The 17,708-nt window shown below is 40.5% G+C and overlaps 2 protein-coding genes across 5 annotated transcripts; both read left to right on the top strand.

Moving 5' to 3' along the window:
- The first annotated feature begins 734 nt into the window (after positions 1-734).
- Positions 735-7,972, top strand: LOC113652852 (serine/arginine-rich splicing factor 7-like). 3 transcript variants are annotated; one of them, XR_007139057.1, is made up of 9 exons: positions 736-924; positions 2,328-2,569; positions 2,766-2,942; positions 3,094-3,168; positions 4,112-4,150; positions 4,290-4,334; positions 4,426-4,512; positions 5,166-5,688; positions 7,595-7,668. XR_007139057.1 is itself a non-coding variant. In XM_047806049.1 (8 exons), the coding sequence occupies exons 2-8, from the start codon at positions 2,340-2,342 to the stop codon at positions 7,665-7,667; spliced, it is 726 nt and encodes a 241-aa protein (XP_047662005.1). In that variant the 5' UTR covers positions 735-924; positions 2,325-2,339; the 3' UTR covers positions 7,668-7,972. The 3 variants fall into 3 exon arrangements, 2 of the variants coding, with proteins under 2 accessions (XP_047662005.1, XP_047662004.1); XM_047806049.1 differs by lacking the exon at positions 5,166-5,688 and having other exon boundaries at positions 735-924; positions 2,325-2,569; positions 7,595-7,972; XM_047806048.1 differs by lacking the exon at positions 5,166-5,688 and having other exon boundaries at positions 7,595-7,972.
- Positions 7,973-8,426: 454 nt separating this feature from the next.
- Positions 8,427-17,594, top strand: hnrnpl2 (heterogeneous nuclear ribonucleoprotein L2). 2 transcript variants are annotated; one of them, XM_027162129.2, is made up of 14 exons: positions 8,427-8,585; positions 9,594-9,712; positions 11,111-11,348; positions 11,548-11,633; positions 12,091-12,187; positions 12,356-12,428; positions 14,877-14,909; positions 15,288-15,356; positions 15,539-15,792; positions 15,881-16,002; positions 16,310-16,511; positions 16,595-16,652; positions 16,956-17,063; positions 17,175-17,594. In XM_027162129.2, the coding sequence occupies exons 1-14, from the start codon at positions 8,499-8,501 to the stop codon at positions 17,231-17,233; spliced, it is 1,605 nt and encodes a 534-aa protein (XP_027017930.2). In that variant the 5' UTR covers positions 8,427-8,498; the 3' UTR covers positions 17,234-17,594. The 2 variants fall into 2 exon arrangements, with proteins under 2 accessions (XP_027017930.2, XP_027017931.2); XM_027162130.2 differs by lacking the exons at positions 14,877-14,909; positions 15,288-15,356.
- Positions 17,595-17,708: the final 114 nt, after the last annotated feature.

The following is a 17,708-nucleotide window of genomic DNA, read 5'->3' on the forward strand; positions in this document are numbered from 1 at the left end:
AAGTATGTGGACACCTGACCTCATCAATATGTGTTTTTCCCCAAACTGTTGCCACAAAGGTGGAAGATCACAACCGTATTGGAAGCCTTTGTGTGCTGTAGCATTAAACAATTTGCCTTTACTTGAAATAAGATAATAATTTATAATAATTTTTGAAAAGTGTGCAATATTACCTGTGTGCAATATGTCTGATCATGTAACTACTACTCGTGGTCTCTTTTTATACATTTTTTTGTGTATATACTGTATATTATATTATATTATGTCTCTATTCTTTTATATATTTGCATTTCTTTCTCTTTGCTGCTTTAACAAAGAAATTTCCCCATTGTGGGACGAATAAAGGTCTATCTTATCTCTTAATCCCGACCCAGGTAGGAGATTTAATTCAGGTACAAGGACAGCTGTCATAATAATAATAATAATAATAATAATAATAATAATAATAATAATAATAATAATAATAATAATAAATTGCTCTCTCTGTACGTTAAACAGAGGCAGTTTATTGCAGATTGTTCCAGGGGTTTGATTCTGAGCTTGTGTTACTGCCAGGACATCAAATCTATAGTGTAGATAAATAATATTCTCTTTTGAACATATAAATATAATCCTTATATAATCCTACACTCATTGCTGATTTCATTCCACCATAGAAACCTTATCTTAAGTATAAATAATGAGTTTATGTGCAGTGATGAACTCTGTGCTTCTCCTTGGTGTGAAGCCCAAAGCAGCAGCAGCAGCTGTTGTTGTTGTTGTTGTTGTTCCCACTGCAGAGGGAAAGCTACAGCCACATCATTTCTTCTTCATATCTAGCTAATGCTAGTCATTAGGGGTGAAAAACTAAAATCCTTATCGTTTCTGGTGTCCACCATTTAATATTCATCTTAAAAACCCGGACATAGTAACTGAGTCAAAGAGGTAAGAGTTATTTATAACTAGCGTCGTGTTAGCTAGCATGCTAATTAGCTGTAGCCTACATTGCGTATTAGCTTAGGTAGTGTTACAGAGAAGCTTTAACATTAACAGATAACTAGCTGTATATAACAGATAACTAGCTGTATATAACAGATAACTAGCTGTATATAACAGATAACTAGCTGTATATAACAGATAACTAGCTGTATATTTTCTGTAAAATAAACAACATAACGTGAACACATTTATCCCAGCTGTAAGCTAGTACTGTAGTAAATAGTAATATTAGCAGTGTAGCTAATTAGCGAGCTAGCGACCGGTTACTACGATATAACTTTATTAACGAAGATAATTTAATCAGCTCGATAAAAACACGGCTGGTTTAGAGAAGTATGTGAGAAATAACCTGTGTATTTAATCGTTCTTAATGATTTGAACATTTCTCAGCTCCAGTTTCTGGGCCTTTTGCCATCTTGTGCTCACTTGGTTCCTAAAATAATGTTGTATAGAAATAAATGTGCATCATCTCAGTTTTATTGACCTGCGTTTAAAAGTTAGACCTATTAAAGATGGTTTATTATGTTATTAAAGCTTCTTTAGTGCTAAGTAAAGAAATAGACTATAATTAATTTGTAGCTGTTGTTTAGAGTCTGAAAGCATTGTGGGATTAAACTGGACTTGTTTTCCCAGTTCACAACAATGCAGTGTAGAAGGTGAGCATTAAACTGACAATGGACCTCGTTCCGAACAAGCCACCGTATGGTAGCTGTGACCTTTAATAGAACCCATTTCTAGAGATCCTGTATTGTCCAGCTCAAGGTTCGTGTCCAAACTCTTCCCATATGTGTCTCTGTCCATCCACCTATCAGCCTTGACACGTTTCCCAGAACTTGCGTATGACAAACATCCACAACGCCATTCATCCACCACCATGTTTCACGGTTGGATGGAGTTGTTTTGGAGACGTAATGTTTTCACTATTCATTCCAAAAATGGTTCCCTTTGGTTTCATTTGACAACAAAATCTTTTGCAATTTCTTTGATATGGTTGAGTGATGCATATTTTCTTAAAAAAAAAAAATAATTCAGATTTAGATTTCTCTGAGTACATTAAAACAAGCGGTGATTAGCATAAGATGCAAACTGGATTTTTTAGGGAATTAAAGGTCAGTTTGGGAAATGTCTGTCACTAAAACAAATTCCTCGTATGTGAAAACATACCTGGCAATAAAGCTCTTTCTGATTCTGATTCTGTAGTCATGCAGCACCCAGAAGCTCAATACTCACTGAGTTAAAACTGGTGTCAGTCGTTCACTGGCACTCTGACTGGCCCTTCATTTCTGGAACTGGGGAATCCTGTGCTAAGACTCTGACACTGCAGATCTGAGTATTTTCTTTCTCAGCAGGTAAGGGCAGAGATGTCGTACTACTCATCTTCCTCATCCCGCAGTTCCTCCAGAAACCTGGAGTGTAAGGTGTATGTTGGAGATCTGGGAGAAGGAGCTGCTAAGGGAGAAATTGAAAGGGCTTTTGAGTACTACGGCCCTTTGCGCAGCGTTTGGGTGGCCAGAAACCCTCCTGGTTTTGCATTTGTGGAATTTGAAGATGCTCGAGATGCAGAGGATGCAGTGAAAGGAATGGATGAAAAGTAAGTATATTTAATCATGAGCATTTTGGACACGTATGAAACCCTGCATGAAACTTATTACGTAACCTTATTGGGAAGATCTGCCTCAGGAGCCATGTAGGACATTTACATTTACACTGCTGTATCTTGGAGATTGCTTTTGTCACTAGAGAATATGGACACTGGCTCATGTCTTTTCTTCCTCATTAAATATCAGGCTACTGTGCGGATCTCGGATTCGTGTGGAGCTTTCCACTGGCATGTCGAGGAAGAGCCGATATGGCCGAGCCAGTCGCCGCCCGTTTGACCCAAATGATAGATGCTATCAGTGTGGTGACAGAGGACACTATGCCTATGACTGCTATCGCTTCAGCAAGCGAGGACGTCGAAGCAGGTGCAAAGCGATTCGACATTTATGCTCCGCTCCCCTTCCCCTGATACCAAACTCTGTGTCTTTAATCATTTTATTTGCCAATAAATTCCCATTTAATGAGGTGATATGAATTGTGAACCAAGAAGTGCATTATCTTTGTTCTCCTTTACAGATCTCGGTCTCGCTCTCGCTCCAGGTCGAGGAGTCGCCGCCACCGCTCAAGATCCCGAAGCCGCAGCAATAACCGGTTGGAATTTATCATTTTATTATTATTCATAGCATTCAAACTGAGTGCAGTTTACTCAATAGGTTCATGTATAGTTTAGAATAATTCTAAAAACATTCTAATTCTGAAACATCTGCATGATCTAGAACTGAAACTAAAAAAAACATTTAATTACCTTAAAATAACTGCAGTATGATTGTTATAATCATTATACAACATACTTTACAGAACCTTTCACTTATAGGCTCTGGTGATGTAAAGTGAAGGCAGTTATTATCAAAGCTACAAATACGGACTCGTAAAAAGGAAGAGATTTTAAATAGATTAAGAAAACCATCAAAACTGTGTAAAGATGTAAATGTACTCAACCAACTCCCAGTTATTGAAAGTTAGGAGAAGACCAAACTCATGCAGACTTGGGAAGCCACTCGATTAGATATGACATATATTATATTATATTATGTACATTAGAAGTTGGGGGGAATTCGTGGCCTAATGGTTAGAGAGTCTGACTCCTAACTCTAAGGTTGTGGGTTCAAGTCTCGAGCCGGCAATACCACGACTGAGGTGCCCTTGAGCAAGGCACCGGACCGGGCTCCCCGGGCACCGCAGCATAAATGGCTGCCCACTGCTCCGGGTGTGTGTTCACGGTGTGTGTGTTCACTGCTGTGTTTGTGTGTGTGTGTTCACTGCTGTGTGTGTGTGTGTGTTCACTGCTGTGTGTGTGCACATTGGATGGGTTAAATGCAGAGAACAAATTCTGAGTCTGGGTCACCGTACGTCACTTCAGTACTTCACTAGAAGCAATAGAAACAACATTTCTAGGTTAACAAAAAACTTTTCAGGTTGTTGTTCCAGTCTGTGTGAGCATAGCACATTAGTGGGTGAAGTCAGGCAAAATGCCAACGGAAAAGTAATATATAAGCACTTCAACACGTTTACAAATTCTTTCTCTGTCTCTTAGGAAGCACCGATCTCCATCTTACGGAAAGCGCAGGAGCAGGTATGTGGTTAGAAATGTATAAGATCACAGTGGCTATAACGCCCATTAAGTGTTTCTTAATTTGTTTTTGCTGAAGAATATAAATAAATAATTAAGTAATATACAGTGTTTTTTTTTCTTTTCTTTCAAAACCATCAAGGTCTGGCACTCCAGCTCGCTCAAAATCTAGGACTCCTGTTCGGAGGTATGGCAGCAGGCTTTAATTATTATTTCTCTTTCTGCTTTTGATGATCCTAGATCACAAGTATGACGTGTGATTTCTGCTTTTTTTTCAGTCGCTCTTGGTCTCGCTCTCGATCTGGATCTGCCTCGCGCTCTCGCTCCAGATCCAGGTCCCGCTCTCGCAGCCTGAAGAGACGCAGGTAAGTTCCTGGTCTCCTACCATATCTTATCTGCTTTTATAAAACTGCCCTAACCTTGTGATTTTCTGATCAATTATCTAAAAGCATGTTTTTGTCTAGGAAATTAAATGATGTGAAATAGAATATCTTCAAGGCCAGACTTAACTCTCATGTTTATGACTCAAGTCAGCTTAGATAAACCTGTTGATCATAGTCAGACATAATAGTATCTCTAGGTTAGTTACAAATAGTATACTATATATTTTATAGTTTGTCCTGTAAGCACAGCTTCCACCAGAGGTAAGACCTTTTAGTCTGACAACGCAGTCTCTCCAACCGCGGATGGACGGATTGGTGATGGAGACGGATGGATGAAGCAGGAGCAGATAAATTAGACGCAGTAGAGAGGGATTTTATCTAAGTCACTCCAAAAATGAACGACGGGGCATCAGCCCTCCAGCCCTCCAGTCCCATGCCGTATTTCAATTTCTAACATAGGTCTTATTTTCAAGGTCACCTAGTCTAGACGATCTTGGTCAGGTCGTAGTTAAGATATTAGAGACAACTCGCACACATATTTTATGAAAGACTCCCAGAGTCAGGATTGTGTTGAAGGGAGGGAGGGACGGGGGGGTTAAGATGTGAGGAATCTTCTCATCTCTCTTCTCCCTCAGATCCAGTTGATTAGCTACAAAGAGTGAACGAGATCACCCGCCAAAAAAAAGAAAGCAAGCACAAATCTGTCTCGATCAGACTCCGGTGACCAATTGCTGCAGGCTGTTCTGTTTTCTTAAAGAGTGTGGGAGTGGATGGCAGTGACCAGGGCTCGTCCTTGCCATGTTAAACGTCCTCCGGGAGGGTGACAAAAGAGCTTACCTGAGATCAGCCTCCTGCCGCGCTGCTTTAAAGAGATCGTCCAAGGGCATCCTGTGCGTACTCAAACAGTTGTTCCACCCTCCCCACTCCCATCCCATCCTATGCACTACTACTGCAGACCAGAAATGCTGGGCTGAGAGTTTTGGGCTCCCCCTTTCTTTTTTTTTCCTTCAAAGCTCTGGCTTCATGCTTAGCTTCTGAGAAGGGTGTGTGAGAGAAAGAGAGAGACGAGAGATCAGTCTTCAAGACTTCTGCGCGTGTGTCTTCGAGTTCTAGCATCCGTCGCTTCTCTGTATGTTGTTTCCGCCACTGTCTGCAAAGGTAACCAACCCAAGAGTTACTGTCCTTCTTGATATGAGCCCTGGTTCTCATAAAGCCAGATTCTCTGTAAACATTTACTTACTGCTGAACGTGACCAGAGCATGTGATGATTAACACCCCTGTGAGAGTGAGTGTGTGCATCTGTGTTATTGAATGAGTGTAAGGGAAACACACATGGGGGTGTGAGAGAGAGAGAGAGAGAGAGAGAGAGAGAGTGTGTGTGTGTGTGTGTGTGTGTGTGTGTGTGTGTGTGTGTGTGTGTGTGTGTGTGTGTGTGTGTGTGTGTGTGTGTGTGTGTGTGACGAGAGAAAAAGAGAGTGTGTGTGTGTGTGTGTGTGTGTGAGAGAGAGAGAGAGAGAGAGAGAGTGTGTGTTCAGTCTAATCCTGGATTAGGTGAGATTTTGACAGTAATTTCTGGATAACGTGGTACTGTTAAATAATGGATTTAGATGTGATGTAGATGGCTCATGTGAGATGGTGGCACTCTTGGGTTCTAAAATGGTCCATCATTAGGTGAAGCAGTCTCGAACCCGTTGCAGTCAGCAGCAGTTATCTTCAAGCTATTCATCACTTTAAAGAAATACTCCAGCGTTTGTCTCTATACACATCATCTGTAGTGTCGAACACATTTCCCTGTAACTCCCCATATCCAGAATGTGCTTATAATAAGGACAGATGGTGTATTTCATTAGTAAATGGTACACATTCATAAATTCTTCATGGGGTTCTGGTCTCGCAACACAAAAAAAGCCTCAGTAATCAGATTGACTTTTAATTATCGTAGTGTTAATATTACACTCTGCTGAGATCTTGGGTAAATATTCATCATGTCTAAAGAACTGTGGTGGATAAATGATAATTAATTAGTGATCTCGTCGTAGTTAAAAGCCCACGTTCGTTTTCGGTTGCCTGGAAACCAAACTGACGTGTAAATACTGTATGGTAGCTAATAATAATGTATATATCGTATCATTTTTAACTGTCTAGTTAAATACAAACAAAAAGGAAATGAGCCAAGTTCATCATCCAGATCATCTTTTATTTTATATAGTCAATTATAAGTAATAATTATACGTTATTGATCCAAAATTACAAATTGTACACATTTTATCTCCCCAATACATTACAATCAAAATTAAATGTTACAGGAAAGTCTGACAGGGGTTTGTTTTTTGTTTTTTTTAAACTTTGTTGATTACTGGTTAGTGCATTTCTCTGCATGTGCCTAAGACTTGTGTGTATGTATGTGTGAGTGTGTGTGTAGATGGCTGGATATAATATAGATATAGTTTTTAAAAATCGCAAGAAATAGTTTAAATGTGTACACAGAAGTTTACAGTGTAAGTAAAATGAAACATAAGTGTAATATAAGTTTAGAAATATAACGTTCATTAAAAAATTAAAAGTCTCTTTCTGCTTGTCGAAGTACAAAATTTAAAAAATAAGTAAAACTCATTTACTAAGACAGTTTCAGTTGTTTCAGTCACCCAGATTGATCCACACCTAATTATATGGTCCATGTTTATGGAAAGCATTTTAGAGAAATGTGTAAGTATCACTGGTCATTACACGTACACAACAGATGCGGAAATATTCTGGAGTATTTCTTTAATTTTGTTTTTAGTGCTCAGCTGCTCTTGAGGTCGTTAACATTCACCGTTATGTGACATTTAAACAAGAAGCTAAAAGCTTTCAGTAGCAGTGTATTTGTAGCTCTTGATGTTATGTTGTGTTATGTGTAGATTTAACTTTCTCTATAGTTCTCAAGCAGCACTGAAAGAGGTCAAGCTGTGGATTATGAGCCATCCGGGAGGAATATGGTTGAAGCTGTGCAAAGTTCATGGATAATTCTTTTAGTGATGGATTTATATTCTCCTTACTGAAGGCCTCTTTCTCTGTGTTCCAGCCATTCCAGGTCCCCCAGCCTGAAAAAAAGCCCCACATCACCAGATGAAGTTCGAGTGGAGAAGAAACCCTAAACCCAAATCACTTTTTTTTTGGCTTTCTTTGCCCTGTTTTTCTTCACATTAATCTTATAAAATTATAAAATCTGTTCGGTTATGTTTATCTGAAATGTATTAACTCTAATGTCTGTTTACCTTAAAATGATGATTATCATAAATATTATAATTCTATAATTATTTTCTCTTTTTAATTATAAATTGTATATTTTTGCTTTACATATAAATTCGAAAGAAATTCTCCTAAAATAAGTGTACTAAGTTTTCTGATTTGCCTGTAAGTTTACACTGGAAATGAACAAAAATAAAGAGTTATAGCATGACATGAAGGCTGAACGTTTAAAGAGAACATTTACAGACTTTGTGAAACTTTATGTAATCGCATTGTGTGTGTGTATGTATATATAATATGTAACACACAACCCATATATCTTCATGCAGTTACAGTTAACCTGCTTCCCTTGACAGCAATAAGCATTGAACATAGATAGTGAAGTCTCCATATTTACACATGTAGCTTTAGTGATGCTGAGTAATGTGTAGTAGTGGGGAACTCTTAAATATTAGTCTTTTTTATTCACATCTATATTATATAAACTATGTTTCCACATAATAATAATAATAATTATAACTGATTATTATTAATAATAATTATAATTAAAAACTAAAAGAACATAGCTGTCCAATCATAGAAGGTTTGAGCACTGTTGTACGTTTCTCATTGGTCGAGCGCTGTGATGTTCTGACCAATGGGAGCGCTCAGAAGGCGGGCGCACAGTCTCGTATTTTTTTCTCGTCCATTTTCATTTGGTACGTTGGGGGGGAAAAAAAGAAAGCTAACGGGACAATATGGCTACACAAACGGCCCGCTATTACAGCGAGGGAGGCAGAGCGACGAAGCGTCAGAAAACCGACAACGAGGGAGGAATGGCGGCTGTAAGTAACTCTCATGTCTGAGGGACATCGGACACTTTTCTGGAGATTTCTGTGCGTCCTCGCGCGCGCTAGCTGTTAGCTTCATGCGCTTAGCTTCACGTCTTTGTTTCCTCTGTTTCCAGCGGACTGTGTTTTAGTGCACATATAAACACATATGTATATAAACACATGACACGGGATGATAAACTTGTCCCTGATGCTGCAGGAACAGGACACAACGCTAGTTAGTTAGTTAGCTTTGGCCACTAGCTAGTTAGCATGAATGAATGTAGCTAGCTAGCAAGTTAGCAGAAGTCGCGTGGAGTAACGACGCCTCAGGAGGCCACACACACACACACACACACACACGGCCTATACAGTTTTGCTGGATAAAGATAATAAAGAGACGTTTAGATGTATAACTTTATTACTGGATGGCCTGAGAGATCTGGGACATTAAACACACACACTTTCACACACACACACACACACACACATATATATATACACACTATCACACACACACATTCCACATACATATATACTCACACCCCACACACATGTATACTCATACACACACACATATACACACAGCTCTCTCCCTAAAGCACAGGTTCCCCAACGTGCTCCTGCAGAACCCCCTGTTCTGTATCCTTCCTCTGGCTTAACACAGGTTCCTAGAACCTGAAAGGATTGTTATATTGCTCACTAGTTAACATTAAAAGTGCAGGACGGGGTTACTCCAGGATCAGGGCTGTTGAATAAGTGCCCTAAAGGAGGGAGTTCATACACAGTTCGTAAAGGAAGCAGGAAACTGTTTGGGGTTTTAACTTTGCATCAAAACGTCTAATCAGTGCGATGTAACCGGTTAAACAGCCATTTAATGTAGTTATCACCCACTCACTGTTATTAATAATCACCCAGAATGATTTCAATGACTTCAGACAGTTAAGATGTGACTTAAGGACATAAAGACTCGAGCCTATTCATCCCTATATTGTTAATCTGTATGATCACTGTCTATTACAGGAGGGCTACGATGACCCTCGCAAACCTCTCCCATCCCTTGTGGTCCACATAAGAGGGTTAGTGGATGGAGTTTTGGAAGCAGACATTGTTGAAGCACTGCAGGAATTTGGAACCATCAGGTTTGTGCTGCTTATAAGCTACTGTATCCTCTGAAAGCTAAATCTGCCTGTGATGCTTCTGCATTTCAGAATAACTTTTACATCCTTCTCCTGATGAAACCGATATGATGTGAAAACAATCCCACTGAAACAGACAAACTTATGGATATTTATTTGTCATTAATCACAATCATTTAATTACTGACAGCAGTACGATGATTACTTTTAAACATGACTGTGATTGGTTCATTGTGAGGACAGCCACATCCCCAGTTATTAAAGTTATTGTGACCCTTTTTTGTTTTACCCTAAAATGTTTCTGACTGATTTTTCTTTGATGGAGGTAAAACGACTAACATGATTTATCTTGGTTTTATTTAGTTTACGTGCTGTTTTTACCACCAGGGTGTGTAGGCTTTTTAGGTCCTGGGTGTGCCTTAAGCTGCAAACCTGCATCTGCAGCAGTTATAACCTTGTCTTAGCCCCTCTTTATAAAAGTGAATGCCTGCGAATTTCTCTGGGACGATCGAATCCCCGGTGTTCTTGTATTTTGGTGCCGTCATTTATGCCACTTTAAATGCGCTGCAAATGACAGAACTGCACTCGCACAATGTCTTTGTTAACTCATCTGTGTTTAAGCTGCATTTTGAACGAGAAAGATGGCTGCAGTTTATACATTGCTGTGTGCACAAGCTTCCAAATAAAACTCCTAACCGTTCTGTCTGTTATCCTGAGGCACACACACACCCCGGCTGCAACCGGCCCAAATGTTATTCAGTCCGGGTTTCATGATCCGGGTTTGTAGTTTGTTCGTTTGCTTGTGGTGGTGAAAGCAGCAGAACAATCGCATTCATGTGCAAATAGAAAACAGCAATTGTGCCGCTGCCATCTCCATCGCTAGTCATTGTTTAACTTGCCAAAACCAACCAACACAATAACTGGCACGTCTCTGCTGTGTTTGTGCCTCATTCACCGCCGACACGGCTGCTTTTTATTGGCCAGGTTTGTCCGTGTCGCCGTGTCTGCTTCCAAAATGAGCCTTCTACTGTTAATTACTCCTTCTTTTTTAAAGACTAAGAGCAGAAATATCTAAGGTAACATCATTTAATACGTTTTATGTTACAGCATTAAAAATTCAGAATTTTCAGTGGCAGTGGTTTAAAAGTATTTAGCAAAACTCCAGCGCTGCGTTATAACGTCTGCTCAGCTTAGTGTCGTGTGCCTGTAGATGTACAGAATTGTCCACGATCCCCTAAATCCCTCTCTACACCCACCTTCTGCACTCTTTGGTTTCTAATTTCGTGGCATTATTTTTTGGGAAAATTCTTCGATTGCCTTTTGAATGAATTTTTCCCTTAAACTGCATCACCTGTGGTATTTTTGAAAAAATATATATAAGATTCCTTCCTGTTTTTACAGTTACGTGGTGCTGATGCCCAAAAAGCGCCAAGCCCTCGTCGAATACGAGGACATGACCGGCTCTTCCAACGCCGTAACGTATGCCAACGACAACCAGATCTACATCGCTGGAAATCCTGCTTATGTTAATTACTCCACCAGTCAGAAGATCTCCCGGCCCGGCGACTCTGACGACTCTCGCAGCGTTAATAATGTTTTATTATTGACAATCATGAACCCCATTTATCCTATCACCACGGTAATATCATCACTCCCCAGCACTCTGCACCTCCCTCACATCAGTATTTGTACATTAAAAATTAAAGGATGAAATAAATGGCTGTGATTTACACATACATACAGAATCTCAGCCACAAATTCACCCTTAATATACATTATATTAAGTATAATAATATATTCATATATTTAAAAAAATCTATTTATTTCTTATCCTGTAGGACGTGCTGTATACCATCTGCAACAATTGTGGTCCTGTTCAAAGAATTGTCATCTTCAGGAAAAATGGTGTCCAGGCCATGGTAGAATATCCTTTACTGCTTTTGATCGTGTTTCAGTTCTGCTCTCAACAAGCAAAGCTGTGTTGGAGAAGATCCACTGGGTCGATCACACACAACCTGTGAATTACACGGCTCAGGATTCTGTTGCTTTACGGACCCAGGGTCCCTGTTTTGAATCTGGATTTTAGTTTCTGTCTCTGCAGACTTTCTCATGTTCTCCCTAAAGGTTTGGAATGGACTGAATGGCGTGTATTGAACAGCCTCGCTCTGAGTAAGTGTGCACATGTTACTGCATGGACTGGTGACCCATATAGTGTGTGCTTCTGTGTCATGCCTGGTGTCTCCTGGATTAGCTCTGTATCCGTCGGCCTTGACCGAGTGGTGTCTGAAGATAAATGAACGGATGATTCTGACTTGTAACGGCTTGTTGATTAGCGGTTGTGTCTTTGATAGAATGCACGTTTTTTCCTTAATTATTCCCACATTTGATTCGGTCCAGAGTGCACAGCGGGCCAAAGCCTCTCTCAACGGTGCCGATATATATTCAGGCTGCTGCACACTCAAGATCGAGTATGCCAAGGTATGTGGAGATCTGTCACGTGGAAACACGTCACACTTGTGTATGAACAAAGTTTTGTTTCCCCCACCAGTGAAAATAGATCGATTTGTACCTTCAGTTTCTTCACCGTTTCCAAATATGTTTTCTCTGTTTGGAAACATATCTAATGACGCGTTCTCCTCCTCACAGCCAACACGCCTCAACGTGTTCAAGAACGACCAGGACACGTGGGACTACACCAATCCAAACCTGGGCAGCCAAGGTAACGTGAGCGTCAGGACGTCTTTGTATTCTGACACAATTCAGCACCGTCACTGCCACTGTGGAGATTAGCTAAGAGGGTGGGAGTGGGTCGTGTTAGTCTTCACGAGCTCTGATGCTTAATTGTGCAGCCTAACACAGGTTTGTGCTGACGCTGAGGCACGGCAGGTAGGAAAGTGTGTGTTTATTTTTTTTTTTTTTTTTTTTTTTTTTTTTTTTTTTTTTTTTTTTTTTGGTGACCTTGTTTCTAAAATGTACAACAGCTTCTCAGAATATTGTTTAGCTCCTTTTCTTAACAAAGCAAGGTCGAAAGGAGCAACTGGACCACTGAGTATGCATCGCTGAGGGAAAAGGTTTCCCAATGATAAAGTATTTACTGTTTTGGCCACTTCACACACAAAAAAGCATCTTTCCAATCTAGGACCATTTTGAAGACCATTTCAGGCACTCTGGTGAATCCCCAGGTGAATCAAGGCCAATTGTTAGTTTCAGGGAAATGAAGGTGTCACGTGAACCATAGTTAGAATAATCCTCTTACAATGCGTTAACCTTCCATCTTAATTTGTCCCGGAGTCTGTCTGTGTATCAGATAACTGTATATAAACGTAAGGGGGTTTTGTGTAGACTAGTACGGTGCTACTGGAAACGTCAGTCCCTTGTGTAATGTCACTTCTGTTATGTTACATAAGCTTCACCAGCCGCGCAGTGCAGTACAAATGTTCAGCAGGAATTGTGTAGAGCTTATTGCAGATGGATGGTTTCACCTTTTTGTTCCTTAAAATGTTCTGGAACCTTAAGGTGAATGTGCTGAAATGCTGTGTGTTTTTATTTATTTTATTTATTTTGCCTGCTGTATTTTACCTCATTATAGCTCCTTAGAAGGTTTTCAGCAGAAGTGCATTTCACACAGTCGTCAGTAAAAAGTTATCAGCGGTTAATTTGCCTGCTTATGGGCCAGTTGCTCCTCCACATCTATGCTGAAACAAAAAAAGTAAACTGCTTGAAAACATCAGCCGCAGCAACACACTTGGATGATGAAGAGTACCTTTTTTTTTTTTTTTTTGCATACATGGAAGATATTTCAGTTTTCTCAGCTACATCTGCAAGAGCACTTTCTCCTTCAACAACCAGAGGGAAGCAATAAGCATGATAGAGAAACCATGCATTCTGACACACAAGAGATTCTACACATTTTACACCCCTCCTGAACCACCACAGCCACGAAGACGCGCCACCCTACGGCATGACACACATTCTGATTATTAGAACAATAATACACGTGCCACTGAAAGAGTACCATCACCACCACCACCACCCCACTGTGACACAGCACCACCAACACCACCACCAACTGCTGATAAAGGAATCTTCAGGGGGGGAAACACACGTTCCAAACAGACAAAAAAAAAACACAGTCTCTGCACACAGGACAAATTCATTCAAGAAACAAAAACACCTTCTCTGAACCCTACTCGCCTATGGTTGTGTGTTTTGTTCCCTGTTCCTCACCCTTGACATACCACATAAAGCGTCCGTGCCGACTTACTGATTATAGCTCTGAGTTCTTCAAGAAATGCCACCCGACAGTATGAGGAAGAGGTCTCACCCACACAGGACAGGATAGGAGTACTAGTTGTCCAGCATACCTTCCACCTCTATTTCTCCCTAACCATTTTACCTCTCAATGTGTGTTTTTTCTTTCTTTTTTTTTTTCCTTTTCTATTTTTAGTCTTATGACCTACTTTGTAACACCTTCCAATATGATGCAGGTTTTGCATTTTGTCTAGTGGGAATCTGAAATGTGCAAAAATCCACCAGGCCGCAGCTGTGTGCGATGACACGGACAATATGTTTAAATAAAAATATGGACTCCTGGAAGAATACGGACGAGCCACGGCGGCGCTTTGGTCTCGGACGAAGAGGACAGCCACTAGAGTCTTTTAAAAGTAAACCGAGTCGGGACGAGAGAAAAAAACGGAAACGTGAATTTTAACTTTCTAATGGCAGAGAAGAGGAGGATCCCACCTTTGGCTTATTGACCACGTGTCACCTGCGTCACCCTTCTACCCCTCCCCTTGAGTTGGAGCTGTAAGTATCCCCAAGCTTGTGTTGTCTTGGAGTGATGCCTTGATGGTTTTTTTTTTTTTGTTTTATTTTATTTTATTTTTTTCCTGACAAAATGATATGTACTAAACTTGCTATCGCTTTCCCTCTCCGATCATCTACATTTGCCTGTTTATCCAGTGGACTCCAGTTTCGTGTTGCTGTGCTGCATCAATAGTACTGCTATATTCTTCTTGTACAATGTTCAGGGCATGTGACACTTAAGCCCCTTAGTTAAGCCCCTTGCTTAAAGAATTGTTGAATTGCGTTGAAGCAAATGCCAAAAAAAAAAAAACAAACCAACCCAAGTTTGAGATTGATGTTTGCAATGTTTGTACCTGAACAGGTGCAGACGCTGATGGCGATGAGGGCGAACAAGGTGTGTGTGAATCCCAGGATTTTATTTTTATCCTTCCTCTTTTCCCTCTCAGTATATAAACCATATCTTTTTGAAATCATTGTTTATTTGGCTGTTGATGGCTAAGTTGCTCGAACATAACGGATAAACAGGACATCACACATATTGGTGCTGGTTCACATTGTCTAGGGCTTCTCTCTTATCTCTTATCTAATTGTATGTTCAGTTTTTCATGTAGCTCTCTGCCGTCTATTTCTGGTCTCCAATCCTTCCTTATCCAATTGGACTTTAAGCTACATATAATTTAAATTTTTTTGCAAATTCATCTTCCGCCCTTTCTCCCTGTCACTGTATTCTTCTTTTCCCTTTCATGGCCTCCTTCCCTCTCTTGCCTCTCAGATATGAATGGCCACTCCAACAAGCGCCAGAGGCAGCCGGCTCTGCTGGGACACCACCCTACAGAGTACGGTAAGGCTCCTGGTGGACACCCAACACATTCGCTCACAAAAATGGGGAGTGATTGTGCTTGTTTAATTCGGGTGCATAGATCCACAGTGGCAGTTAGACGGTGCTGTGTTGAGTCATTCAGATTTGCAATGATGTGTGAACGGGAAATTCCAACCGTCATTGTTTATATGTCCGCTCACCAGGTGGATACGGGTACCAGGACGAGAGTTACGGCGGTTACGATGGACGCCGTGTGGGCCCATCTATGGGAGGCCCACGGAGGGGCGGGGCCAGTCAGCGCTACGGCGGCCAGTACGGAGCCCCACCTCCACCACCCCCAGGGGAATACAGTGCTCATGCAGAGTCACCAGTCATGATGGTCTACGGTCTGGAGCCATCCAAAATAAATGCAGACAGGGTGTTCAACATCTTCTGTCTCTATGGAAACGTTGAGAGGGTAAGCAGAGCATTCTTACCTGTTCTTTTGAACATCTAAGGTTTAAGGAGTAGAAACAGTTGATGATTTTATTTATGATGATATCCAGGTGAAATTCATGAAGAGCAAACCAGGTGCTGCCATGGTGGAAATGGGAGACTGCTATGCTGTAGACCGGGCCATTTGTCATCTAAACAACTATTTCCTGTTCAACCAGAAACTTAATGTCTGGCAAGTATTGGGATTGTTCATGTCTCACATGATGTGGCAGTGTTTCCAGTGTGGTCTGTGTGAATAGCATCTTTTATTTAAAACTATCAGCGCTGTTAACTTATGGGGTGTCTGAAAAGTCAGGAACCGGTGAGAGTAAAACCACAGACATCTTTTTACAAATTTTGTTCAACACGTTTGCTGAACATCGTTTTTTTCCGACAGTCATTTTTTGGCTAGTTTTTAATGTATTATATTTCTATATAAATTTAAATGACTACAAATGTGGAGGATTTGGATCAACATGAGACTCTCTTCATTCTTGCAGTGTGTCTAAGCAGCAGGCCATCATGCCTGGTCAGTCATATGAGCTAGAGGACAGCACCAGCAGCTTTAAAGACTTCCACGGCAGTCGGAACAATCGCTTTTCCTCCCCAGAACAGGCGGCCAAGAACCGCATCCAGCATCCCAGCAACGTCCTGCACTTCTTCAATGCTGCTCCAGAAGCCTCGGTCGAAGTCTTCTCTGAGGTCAGTTTAATAGTCTGAGCTGCAGAATAATGTTGTGTTTAGTTAACCTGGGATTCATCAGCATCTGTTTCTTCTGTTTTCAGATCTGTGATGAACTTGGATTGAAGAGTCCATCTAGTATAAAATTGTTTGCAGCAAAAGGTGACTGACGCTTTGGACTTATCTCCTGAGGCCGTGTTTGTTTGTGGTGAAGGTTTAGAGAGAGATTTGTGATTAGATTTTGACCGTCGGAGCTCCGACGATGTGTTGCGACATGACGTTCCCATGTTCATGCAAAGTGAAGTGTATAAATATAAATTGGATTTTAAAGATTTGAAGCATAATGTATGAGTCATTAATAACAATTATCAGCAGTTCAGGGTTTAGTATCCAGATGGACTTGAACCATGTGGTTGAGACGTAATAAGAGATTTTATTAGTGCTAATGATTCCTTTTTATTGCAGGTGGTGCTTCATCTGAGAGAAGCTCTTCAGGGCTTCTAGAGTGGGAATCTGTTAATGATGCCATGGAAGCCCTAGCCATGATGAACCATTACCAAATGAAGAACCCTAGTGAGTGTTTGAGTTGTTTATTATTAATGCTGGTGAACTGACAGACAAATCTGAATACTCTAGTTACTGTTCTAACCTACTATACTTAATGTTCCTGTTTTCCTCTTCTAGATGGTCCATACCCCTACACACTAAAGCTGTGCTTCTCCACTGCGCAGCACGCAAATTGAAAACCGGCCATCATCACAAGCTCAGCACCGCCACAACTTCTTTGTTCATCGTCCTACATGTGTGCAGTTAATATCGAAAGTCTTTCTATTGAGCGAGCCACAGCGTGCGCTGAGAATCAGCTTTTCAGAACTGTTAAAATCTTGTTTTTATAGAAGAGGAGAAAGGTGAAATGCTTTTGTACCAGTGTTTTTTTGGGTTTTTGTTTTTTTTTTTTTTTTTTTTTTTTTTTCATTTTTCTTTTTAATTGCTTTCCATTATTGACTGTTAGCTGTGTGCTCAGCGCCTCACTTTTCGAAGCGGCAGCCTGTAAAGGAAAGCCTGCATTTTTCTCTGATTGTAAAATAAAATTAGTGACGATTAGTCCTTTGTCGTGGCTATTTAATATAGTAGTTATTTAGTGTAAGAATCTGTTTTCAGTGACTTTGCTGAATTTTAATAAATTGAAAAATATCCATAGAAGTGATTTTATTCCCT

The sequence above is a fragment of the Tachysurus fulvidraco genome, chromosome 22 (genome assembly GCF_022655615.1).
Source record: "Tachysurus fulvidraco isolate hzauxx_2018 chromosome 22, HZAU_PFXX_2.0, whole genome shotgun sequence".
In the NCBI taxonomy this organism is placed as follows: Eukaryota; Metazoa; Chordata; class Actinopteri; order Siluriformes; family Bagridae; genus Tachysurus; species Tachysurus fulvidraco.

Bases quoted from the DNA above. Each gene is read 5' to 3' on its own strand.
- LOC113652852 (XM_047806049.1), top strand. From the start codon at position 2,340: ATGTCGTACTACTCATCTTCCTCATCCCGCAGTTCCTCCAGAAACCTG. The intron at 4,335-4,425 runs GTATGGCAGCAG...CTTTTTTTTCAG, and splicing joins TCTAGGACTCCTGTTCGGAG to TCGCTCTTGGTCTCGCTCTC. The intron at 4,513-7,594 runs GTAAGTTCCTGG...TCTGTGTTCCAG, and splicing joins CGCAGCCTGAAGAGACGCAG to CCATTCCAGGTCCCCCAGCC.
- hnrnpl2 (XM_027162129.2), top strand. From the start codon at position 8,499: ATGGCTACACAAACGGCCCGCTATTACAGCGAGGGAGGCAGAGCGACG. The intron at 9,713-11,110 runs GTTTGTGCTGCT...CTGTTTTTACAG, and splicing joins CAGGAATTTGGAACCATCAG to TTACGTGGTGCTGATGCCCA. The intron at 17,064-17,174 runs GTGAGTGTTTGA...TTCCTCTTCTAG, and splicing joins TTACCAAATGAAGAACCCTA to ATGGTCCATACCCCTACACA.